Source organism: Octopus sinensis, linkage group LG10 (genome assembly GCF_006345805.1).
Source record: "Octopus sinensis linkage group LG10, ASM634580v1, whole genome shotgun sequence".
Taxonomy (NCBI): domain Eukaryota; kingdom Metazoa; phylum Mollusca; class Cephalopoda; order Octopoda; family Octopodidae; genus Octopus; species Octopus sinensis.
Window position 1 is genome coordinate 2094827 of NC_043006.1, and position 12274 is coordinate 2107100.

At 39.0% G+C, this 12274-nt stretch overlaps 1 protein-coding gene across 1 annotated transcript in view; it reads left to right on the forward strand.

Moving 5' to 3' along the window:
• Positions 1 to 12274, forward strand: part of LOC115216651 (probable cation-transporting ATPase 13A3) — a 171944-nt gene that overhangs the window by 143741 nt on the left and 15929 nt on the right. The window contains exons 26-30 of the mRNA XM_029786142.2: positions 369 to 441; positions 1560 to 1710; positions 5043 to 5188; positions 6091 to 6179; positions 7234 to 7317. Coding sequence (XP_029642002.1) covers positions 369 to 441; positions 1560 to 1710; positions 5043 to 5188; positions 6091 to 6179; positions 7234 to 7317 — 543 coding nt within the window. The remainder of the gene's footprint in view (positions 1 to 368; positions 442 to 1559; positions 1711 to 5042; positions 5189 to 6090; positions 6180 to 7233; positions 7318 to 12274) is intronic.

Genomic DNA, 12274 nt, shown 5'->3' on the forward strand with positions numbered 1-12274 from the left:
TATATATATACATATATATCCCCCCAAAAAAGCAACAAGGATATCCAAGGTAGAGTAAGTAGTACAATTGTTTCATGCTACTTCATTTTATTAAACCCTTGGAAAATTCTATAAGTGGCTGAAGATTGCTCAACATTTTAAAACTGATGCAATACTTACAGTGTTTAATAAAATGAAGTAGCATGAAACAATTGTACTACTCTACCTTGGATATCCTTATTGCTTATTTTGATTATAATCACCCCATTTGATTGATATGGATAATACCATACTAAATTCTGGTGCCTTTAACTTAAGTACCATATTCATCTGAATCTATATATATACATATATATATTTGATCTCTATCCATGAAATTTTGTTTCCAGATCGCCTGTAACTTAACAGACATTGAATTTCTCTACATTGATCTTTTCATCATCTTGACCCTTGGAGTTACATGTACGTAATTATTTTGCTTTTATAACCTTTTCCCCTTTTTATAGTTAACCTAGTCTCTCACAAAGGGAAAAAAAAAATGGATAAAATTCCATTCCTAGAGCTACACATAGATTCAGATAAACAGGCAATCCTAAATTATGGAGATTCTCATAGGACCATACTATTTTATGAGCACTTTCCTTTTTATCAACAATGGTGTGTGATTTAAGAAAATTTGGCTGCTATTTTAATAGCTTGAATGATTGTGTAGAACAGTGGTTGAGAAACTGTGGCTTCCAGGAAATTTTTTATTAAGGCAGCCTACCTGATAACGAGCCCTATCTCAGGTGGCCTGCTTCCCAATAAATGCTGCTCATGCCAGGTTTAGAAGCTCTCTCATTAGTTCGTCTGTAATTAGGTATTTCAGCTAGGTACAAATTGGTGTTTTAACCCTTTAACATCCAAATTACTCTGTTAAATGTGATGCTTATTTGTTCACATTGCTTTGAATTAATCATGCTTTATCTCATAGCGTCAAGAGTTTGATGATGAGGTAATTTATTTTTAGACTGACATTGTAGGGTAAGTGTGAGGGGTCTGATCTGGTCAGTTTGAACACAAAGCATGTAGAATATTTTGGCTGGCAACGGACTCCTTTAAATGGTAATGAGTTAAGCAGATTCTGTTGAATTAATGAGAGATTTATTTTCTGGCATTGGTAAATTCACTTTACCCGTCATAAATAAAATACTACTAGCTTCCTAGCCATGAGCATATTTCTTTCTCACCCTCTCAACACCACAACGGATGCTGGAGAGAAGCCCTCAACTCAAGCTTTTAGCAGGAGTTCTCTTTTATCTCTTTGAGAAATTCCTTTAACTTGCAAAATAAGTAACTCTAAATAGGTACTATAGTGAAGTGCAATCCACCTAATACTAAACTGCAGAAGTCTTCAAAAAAATCATGGATGCAAATCTTGTCACTCATTAAAGTTTTATTTGTTGTTATTTTCCATTCCTGTTTGTGCTTTTCACTTCACTTTATAATCGGCCCTTGTTATATCTGCTCATCCATCATACATGTGATAAATAAATAAACAAATATTAATTAATAATTATCAATGGTAATTATTATTTCAGTTGGACGCACCGATGCCTATCCGGAGATTTCCAAGGAGCTTCCACCATCCAGCTTAGTCAGCTTCCCACCTGTTCTCTCACTCATCTTTCAAACCCTCATACAGGTCCTGATACAAATAATCTGTTTCATTTCTGTCTATAATCAAAGCTGGTAAGTACACTAGTAATTAATTAGTTATCTATAACAGACTGTTTTCACATCAGCTCTAACTATATATTGTTAACCACCCAACCGTAACAAACCATTTTCACAACACTATACTGTAAAAAGCACTGGGAATGCCGTCCTGTAAAACCACTGGTCATAGCATCTTTTAAAGAACACCCAGTACACTTTGCAAAGTGGCGTTACGAAGGGCATCCAGCTGTAGAAACCATGCCAAAACAGACTATGGGACTTGGTGTAGCCCCTGGCCTTGCCAGCTCCTGTCAAGCTGTCCAACCGATGCCAGCATGGAAAACAGATGTTAAATGGTGATGCTGATATTGTGAACTTCCCAATCATGACGGACCATTTTTACATCAGCCCTATATTTTTTATGGCATCTGGGGGAAGGAGCAGTGGCTTTGGTCTTGGCTGGCTCCCTGATTCCGTTAATGTTGCCTTTAAAACTTTGCAAATCAACATCTCTCAGAACCCCCAAAATGTTGGCATTCTTGGAAGGAAGAAATGGGTATAATGAGTAGGGTGGGGTTTGTGGTGTTGTCCTCAACAAGATTGATAAGAGGAGGAAAACTGAGTAGGGCAGGAATTACTTGAATGAAAGTAGGATGAGTCCAGTCAATTCTAATAATTAGGGGCCATTATAGTACTAAGAGAAAAGACAAGAGAGAAAGAGAGGAACCATTTTTTCATATTCAGAATTGCTGGAGTATGGAATAAACTGCCCACATCAGTTGTTGCTGTCAGGACACTGCATCCTTCAAAACGTCATGCTTTTGGAAATTCAGCAACAGTTCATTCGAGGTACCCCACTTTTTCTTAAACAACTCATTTACTGTTCACTTCCTCTGCATTATTCTATGTACTGTTCAAGCAGTGTCGGTTATTTTTTCTGATGAGTTGTAGTGCACCTGAGCACCGTATACAATAAGTTCATTATTATTATAGCATGCTTGCGGGCCAGAGGCTGGAGTATGTCTGTGAGTAACTGAATGTGTAGCAGCAGTACCACCACCACTATCCCAGATGTGAGAGAAATACTCCATTGTGGACCTCACCTGAGCTTTGTAGAATATCAATAGTTGTTGGGGTTTGAGGAATCTTCTGGTCCTGAAAAGAAGGGTCAATGGGTGGGAAGTGTTCATAGCCATGTTAAAGATGTGCTTTTCCCACGAGAAAACCTTGATGATAGTGTGAACCAAGAAGTGAGTGATTGTGAGTGCTCTGGCTTGAGTGCAGCTCATAAGTGAAGCTGGTGATGGAGTGGCACTCTGATGTTTTCCTTGATATGAGTAACAGTTGGTTGCAGTTTCTTACTGTAGGAAAGAGACAAGATTAGCATATCCCTATTGGGGGACACTTTTAAGGTCTCTGTTCATATATTCTAAAATCTCATGCTTTTTATTCGCAAGGACTACAGTTTACTGTCGTAGCCTCTATGTGGTCATTCATTCTGTTAGCAATACTGACCAACTCTTCATCCATTCACATGGGAGAATGACCCCCTTCAGTCATGAGTGACCATGGGATTTCACCTTGAGAGTTCCCCTCCAAGGCTCAAGTCTGGGCAAAGTTTTTTTACGGAAAACTACCAGCTACCCATGCCTACCAGCCTCCCCTCTCCAAACCACCAATGTTATCCGATGGAAAAGGCAAAGGGGCTGATACAGCTTGGCAGCAGTGGTGTTGCAGCTCATTTCTACAGCTGTGTGAACTGGAGCAACATGAAATAAAGTGTCTTGCTCAAGAACACAACCTGCAGCCTGGTCCAGGAATCGAACTCACTACCCCATGATTGTGAGCTCAATGCTCTAACCACTGAGCTGACCAAGTAGAACAATTTATTCACAGATATTAAAAAAGAAAGAAAGAAATGGTCGTGGCTGGAATACTTTTGTTACTTGGGTGTTTTGTATTTAACCCGTTCATTACCAACCCAACTGAAACCGGCTCTGGCTCTGAGTATAAATGTCTTGTTTTCATAAATTTGGAATTAAAATCTTCCACCAAACCTTAGTCACAATTTAACTAAGTTATTTTACTGAATTCTTTGTTATATTTAAAATTAATTGGAAGAAACGCAGAGCATCTCAACAGAAGAAATACAGTAACAAAAGGGTTAAATGTGGACAAAGTTTCATGCACAGTGAAGAAGATTTCACCCCTCAATCTCTTTGAGCAATTTCGAATTTGAACTTTACAACAGCCAAGTGAACAAGGGTTTGAAACATTGCTGAAGTTACTTCCCTTTAACATTGACTTGAAAGTACTGCCTCTCTTTTAGTGTATGCATAAGTGGCTGTGTGGATAAGAAGTCTTAGGTTCAATTCCACTGCACAGAAATTTAGGCAAGTCTCTTCTACAATAGCAGCTCTGGGTCAACCATAGCTGAAAGACCAAAGCCTTGTAAGTGGATTTGGTAGACAGAAACTGAAAGAAGCCCATCGCCTATATATATGTATGTATATATTTCTGTGTCTGTGTTTGTTCCCCCAACATTGCTTGACAACCGATGCTGGTGTGTTTACATCCCCGTCACCTAGCGGTTCGACAAAAGAGACCGATAGTGTAAGTACTAGGCTTACAAAGACTAAGTCTTGGGGTTGATTTGCTCGACTAAAGGCGGTGCTCCAGCATGGCCGCAGTCAAATGACTGAAACAAATAAAAGAATAAAAGAATTCCTTAACGATATTATGACCGGTTGCTGTACACTTTGCAAGACTCATGGAACAAAATATTTCTTACTTGAAAAACAGTTAAGGGTTGGTGGCGTGAAGGGCATCCAGCTGTGAAATGATGCTGATTCAACCCCTGCAAGCAGGAGAAAAAAAGATGTTCAGAAATATATTGTTCATTGAATGTCGTTTATCATCATCATTGTTTTTCCATGTTTGTAGGGATCAGACAGAATTGGTTTTGGCAGATTTTCTATGGCAGGAAACCCCTTCCTGTTAGGAACCCGCAATGTCATATTTCCCAAAGCCAGGAAAATTCTTTACGGAAGACTGGAAACAAACAATATACTCGGTTACAAACATCATGTGGTATCAAAACAAGGGCACACACACACACACAATGGGTTTCTTTCAGTTTCCATCTACCAAATTCACTCATCAGGCTTTTGATTGTCCCAGACCTCTAAAAGACACTTGCCCAAGGTGCTACAAAGTATTATTGAACCTGATCCCACATGGCTGAAAAGCAAGCTTGTCATGCCTGCCCAATATATAAATTTATGTTCTATAGTCCGTATATTATGATTCATCATCATCATCATCATCATCATCGTTTAACGTCTGTTAAAAATTTCCTTTTACAGGTTTATACCATATATACCAAACGAAGAGGAAGAATATTTGTCATATGAAAACGCGGCCATTTTCTTGAGTTCTTGTTATCAGTATATCATTATGGCAGTTATTTACTCAAAGGGGCGACCTTTCCGGAAATCAATATTCTCTAACTGTAAGTATATCATTAATACCAAGGTTTGTTTTAGGTCAGTTAGATTTGTTTAAATTGGTCCTTGTGCCAAGAGAGGGTCTTGTATGCAAGCTCGAGTGGAGAACACTATGATGAATTAAGCATTTCCGAAAATTTTTATTGCTTTGTGTATTTACTTAACAATGCCTTTAACAGTCACATCAAGTGAAGTTTTCAAAACAAAATCTAATTAAAACATACCTACAGTCAACAATTTCACAAGAGAGAATAAATAATTTGGCAATGCTATCTCTAGAAAATGACATCACAAAAACCATTGACTTTGAAATGATTTTGGAAGACTTCTTGGATAAAAAATCCAGAAAAGTCTGTTTTTAAAAGGCCTCTTCACAAACAGTATGTCAGTAATTATCTTGACTTATAATAAAACATTAAAACTTTCGTATAAGCTTTCAGTTTTTAGTATATCATTGTGACTAAAGGTGGAGCCACAACCCCTCAATACTTTTTGGCTGGAACTGGTATACTACACAAAGCATAAAACATCAATTTTCAGCTTTAGTCGGGTCGAGAGCCCCACTCACTTCCTTGCTCCAGCCCGGGCTAATACCATCTTTTCCTCCTGCTTCTCTGTTCTATCAAATTGATCTTTATAATATTTGTATTGATTGCTATATTGTCAAAGAGTGGAGTCTACACTTCCAGTGTATAGTACCTAGAACTGTGTTGAATTCTTGGTGATCTCTTATTTTTTTTATTTTTTACTATTTTCAGTCATTGGACTGCAAACCATGCTGGGGCACCCCAGAAAATCACCCCTTCCCAGTAGTAATAGGTGTTCCAAAATAAAAAAAACTAATCGACCATTCCAAATATCACTTAATCTCTTTTAATCTATTTTGTTGCATTTATTTCTGTTACAGACTTCTTCTTGGTGAATGTTTTCCTTGCATTTCTTGCTACCATCTTTATTACTGTCTATCCGTTTCAAGGATTAGCTGAACTTTTTGAGGTAAGCAGACATTAATTATTATTATTACCACCACCACCACCATGAGGCCTAATGCTTGGCAGGTGCTTTTTATGTGCCACCAGCATAGGTGCCAAATTCCCCCGTGAGGCCCAATGCTTAAATGCTGCCTTTTATGTGCCACCGGCACAGGTGTCAATTATACAACACCAGCATTGGCCACATTGCCTCTCCGAGGCCCAGTGCTCAACAGGTGCTTTTTATGTGCCACCAGCACAGGTGTCAGTTATACAACACCAGCATTGGCCACATTGCCTCTCCGAGGCCCAGTGCTCAACAGGTGCTTTTTATGTGCCACCAGCACAGGTGTCAGTTATACAACACCAGCATTGGCCACATTGCCTCTCCGAGGCCCAGTGCTCAACAGGTGCTTTTTATGTGCTGCTGGCATGGGTGCCAATTATGTGACACTGGCATCAGCCATGACTAATAAAAGAATTCCCTTGCACAATATCAGGTGCTGGCCCTCATGGCTTCTAATCTTAACTGATTGGAAGCTCTAGCTTGTACATGTTTTGTCTTGGTATAAAAGATGAGCCACAGCAAATACTCTGCTCAATACCAGAGATTTGCTTGTCAGTTGTTTGACCGTAACCAGTTGAGCATGTCCCTCAGTGGCTGACGATATGTGTATCTCTGATCATGAGCAGAAGTAGTGGGGGAGCATCATAGCCATGTGTTGAGAGAGATTCTTTGGGGTTTGAATAATTCACTTCTGGAATCATTTGGCATCATTAAAGAACCCTTATTCAGGGGCCTTTTGAGCTGGATGGGCTACTCAAACTGAAGAAAATTCTAACAGGACTCCACTTGCAAGGTCACGCATTGTTTATTTTGATATGAGATTACCATGTTGTGTAGATGTGTTTGTGATACATATACCTGACACACATTTATCAGACAAGTGTATTGGGCTTCGTATATTTGTACCCCAGTGTCACTTTGATGGTATGTGCAACTCTTTCACCCAATAATAATAATAATAATAATAATAAGACAGAAATGATTATATTGTATATGTTTATATTTTTTTCAGTTGAAACCATTTCCATCAGTTTGGTATCGGTTGATCTATGTTGGCATTGCCATCATCAACTTCCTCTTTTCACTACTTGTAGAGGTAAGTTATTACTTGAGGAATTTATAAAATGTGATCTTTGATTGAGGCTGGAAGCCTTTTGTTTGTTTTTCTCTTTATGGACATAAGGAAAATGCAGCATATACCCCTAGAAAATATATGAAGAGCTTTTTTTTTTCTTCTCTCTTACTCTTATAGGCACAGGTATGGCTGTGTAGTTAAGAAGCTTGCATCTAGTCACATGGTTCTAGGTTCAGTCCTAGTGCATGGCACCTAGAACAAGTTTCTTCTTCTATAGCCTCAGGCTGACCAAAGCCTTGTGAGTGGATTTGGTAGAGAGAAACTGAAGGGAGCTTGTCATATATGTATATATATATATATATATATATATGTGTGTGTGTGTGTATAGGTGCAGGTATGGCTGTGTGGTAAGTAGCTTGCTTACCAACCACTTGGTTCTGGGTTCAGTCCCACTGCGTGGCACCTTGGGCAAGTGTCTTTTACTATAGCCTCAGGCTGACCGAAGCCTTGTGAGTGGATTTGGAAGACGGAAGCTGAAAGAAGCCCGTCGTATATATGTATATATATATATTTGTATGTTTGCGTCCGTGTTTGTCCCCCCACTATCACTTGACAACCAACCAACAAACATATGCTAAATACACAGACGAACAGAAAGCACAAAAGGTCACCAACTCCTTTTCAGTTATTGGCCAGAGGGTCAAAGTGCAATTTCAGCCATTATCAATAATATTGCTTCCACTCTGGAGGCACCGGCAAGAAACTTGCCGTGAATGGGACCAAAACATAACAAGACAAGACAAGATGGGCTTGAGATGATGATGATGATGATGAATCCTTTCTGTTATAGGCACAAAGCCTGAAATTTCGAGGGAGGGGACTAGTCGATTTCACTGGTACTTAATCTATTAACCCTGAAAGGATAAAAGGCCCTGTTGACCTCGGCAGGATTTGAACTCAGAATGTAATGATGGGCAAAATACTGCCAAGCATTTTGCCCGGCAGGCTAACAATTCTGCCTTATATAATGATAATAATAATATTCATAAAAATAATAATAGGGATAATCTATAACAATTATAGATAAGGGACTGTGACATGACAGTTACAGATAAGGGAAAACGAAGTTGTTTATTATCAGCTCATCATGTTGTTTTGATTCCAGGATTGTAAAGAAAGAGGGAGAAAAAGGAAAAAATACAATCCCTTAAAATTTGAAATAGGAAGAATTCAGAGTATGCGAACAGTAAAGGTCATGCCTCTAATAATTGGAGTGTTGGGAGCAGTAAGTGAAGATATAGACAAATGGTTGAAGGAGAAATAGCAATAGAAAGCCTGGTAGGGCTTCTACAGAAAGTCTGTCACTTAGGGACAACAAGGATTATCAGGAGGGTTCTAAGCATTTGAAAGACTGCGAGAAACTTGTGGGTATAAGACCGGACCTGAGCCAAACCAAAATAATGAACTTATTCTATACAGTGCTCAGGTGGATATATACATATTCTTTTATGCTTTTACTTGTTTCAGTCATTAGACTGCAGCAATGCTGGGGCACATGTGCATGTATGTTTATTTATATATATATATATATATATAATATATATATATATATGTGTGTGTGTGTGTATAGGTGCAGGTATGGCTGTGTGGTAAGTAGCTTGCTTACCAACCACTTGGTTCTGGGTTCAGTCCCACTGCGTGGCACCTTGGGCAAGTGTCTTTTACTATAGCCTCAGGCTGACCGAAGCCTTGTGAGTGGATTTGGAAGACGGAAGCTGAAAGAAGCCCGTCGTATATATGTATATATATATATTTGTATGTTTGCGTCCGTGTTTGTCCCCCCACTATCACTTGACAACCAACCAACAAACATATGCTAAATACACAGACGAACAGAAAGCACAAAAGGTCACCAACTCCTTTTCAGTTATTGGCCAGAGGGTCAAAGTGCAATTTCAGCCATTATCAATAATATTGCTTCCACTCTGGAGGCACCGGCAAGAAACTTGCCGTGAATGGGACCAAAACATAACAAGACAAGACAAGATGGGCTTGAGATGATGATGATGATGATGAATCCTTTCTGTTATAGGCACAAAGCCTGAAATTTCGAGGGAGGGGACTAGTCGATTTCACTGGTACTTAATCTATTAACCCTGAAAGGATAAAAGGCCCTGTTGACCTCGGCAGGATTTGAACTCAGAATGTAATGATGGGCAAAATACTGCCAAGCATTTTGCCCGGCAGGCTAACAATTCTGCCTTATATAATGATAATAATAATATTCATAAAAATAATAATAGGGATAATCTATAACAATTATAGATAAGGGACTGTGACATGACAGTTACAGATAAGGGAAAACGAAGTTGTTTATTATCAGCTCATCATGTTGTTTTGATTCCAGGATTGTAAAGAAAGAGGGAGAAAAAGGAAAAAATACAATCCCTTAAAATTTGAAATAGGAAGAATTCAGAGTATGCGAACAGTAAAGGTCATGCCTCTAATAATTGGAGTGTTGGGAGCAGTAAGTGAAGATATAGACAAATGGTTGAAGGAGAAATAGCAATAGAAAGCCTGGTAGGGCTTCTACAGAAAGTCTGTCACTTAGGGACAACAAGGATTATCAGGAGGGTTCTAAGCATTTGAAAGACTGCGAGAAACTTGTGGGTATAAGACCGGACCTGAGCCAAACCAAAATAATGAACTTATTCTATACAGTGCTCAGGTGGATATATACATATTCTTTTATGCTTTTACTTGTTTCAGTCATTAGACTGCAGCAATGCTGGGGCACATGTGCATGTATGTTTATTTATATATATATATATATATATATATATATATAGTGGCACATAAAAGGCACCATTTGAGTGTGATCGTTACTAGCATCACAATACTGGTACTTGTGCCTGTGGCACGTGAAAAACGATATTCGAGCAAGGTCGTTGCCAGTTCCACTGGACTGGCTCCTGGTCAAATGGCACATAAAAAAACACCATTTGAGCATGGGCATCGCCAATACCACCTGACTGGCCCTTGTGCTGATGGCATGTAAAAGCACCCACTACACTCTCAGAGTGGTTGGTGTTAGGAAGGGCATCCAGCTGTAGAAACTCTGCCAGATCAGACTGGAGCCTGGCACAGCCCTCTGGTTCGCCAGACCTCAGTCAAACCATCCAACCCATGCCAGCATGGAAAGCGGACATTAAATGATAATGATGATGATATATATATGTTTATATATATATATATATATATGGAAAGAGAGAAGATTGAGATGTGAGAGAGGCAGCTAAAGTATGAATGAAAGAGAGATAACTACTCTAGTATAGACATAAAGTATGAACAGTGACTAGGTTTTTGTGCGTGTGTGTGTGTGTGCTGAACAAAGAGGAGTTGGTGTTTTAAACAGAGGTAGATTGTAGAAAATGTTGGAATGCAGACTTCACAGATGAGATCATATGATATAATGAAACATGCCTGATTGGATGCTGTGGGGGTGGGGTGGGGGGAGAAGGTAAGCTGTAAAATAATGATGATGATGATTATGATGATAATGGTTGAGGGGTTGGAAAAAATTAAATTGAATGTTTCTCTAGAAAGTTAGAAAGTGATAAATTTTTTTAGATTTAATTAACTCTGTGTGTGTGTGTGTGTGTGTGCATGCATGCAAATATACATGCACACACATATGTATACATACGTATATATATGTAGCATGGAATATGGAATTAAACGAAGTGTTTATATATATGTATGTATGTATATACATATATGTACACATATACATACACAAACACATTTTAATTGGCAGAAAGTTGCCGATGCAAACAGCAAATAATAAATTTGCTGGTGTCTGCAAAGCTTTGCCAAGCTAGAATTAATTAGTTATAGATATAGCATGTGTACACTTATATTCATGCCAGCTACAGGCGTTGTATAACAGATATGATGTCTGCAGCTTCTAAAGCATAACAAGACAAAAACATGTGTTCTACTGACTTGTGATGACATTCATTGATATGTTTTCACTTACATTGTCCAAAAGGAGAATCTTACATCTGAGACAGTTACTGCAGTGAAGGTATTTCTAGGTTTAAGTGTACATGATCCTCATCATCATCATCATCGTTTAACGTCCTTTTTCCGTGCTAGCATGGGTTTGACGGTTTGACCGGGGTCTGGGAAGCCAGGAGGCTGCACCAGGCTCCAGTCTGATCTGGCAGTGTTTCTACGGCTGGATGCCCTTCCTAATGCCAACCACTCCATGAATGTAGTAGGTATTTTTTGCGTGCCACCGGCACAGGCCAGAGGAGGGAGGCAAACGGCCATGATCGGTTGGTGCTTTTACGTGTCACCAACACGGACGCCAGTCAGGCGGCACTGGCATCTGCCACGTTTGGACGGTGCTTTTTACGTGTCACCGGCATGGGTATCTTAACTTCAATTTCCATTTGATTTTTATCATCATCATCGTCGTCGTCGTTTAACGTCTGCTTTCCATGCTAGCATGGGTTGGACGGTTTGACTGAGGACTGGTGAACCAGATGGCTGCACCAGGCTCCAGTCTTGAGCTGGCAGAGTTTCTACAGTTGGATGCCCTTCCTAATGCCAACCACTCTGAGAGTGGTTATATGTGTGTTTATTTATATATATATACAGGGGCTGCACAAAATAATGGAAACACCTTAAAATTTCAAACAAATTAATTTTAATAAGGGGTATGACTGCTTTTGGCAGTTGTTACTACTTGAAATCTATGAGGTATGGACTTGTACAAAGTTTGAATTGTTTCCAAAGGAATTTTTGTCCATTCTTCAGCTAAAACAGTCTCCAGTTCTTGTAGTGAGGATGGTGGAGGATATTGACTCCTTACTTGTTTTTCTAAAATGCACCATAAATGTTCAATAATATGGAGATCTGGGGACTGTGGTGGCCAGATAAAATGTTTAACTTCTCTAGAATGTATCTTGTG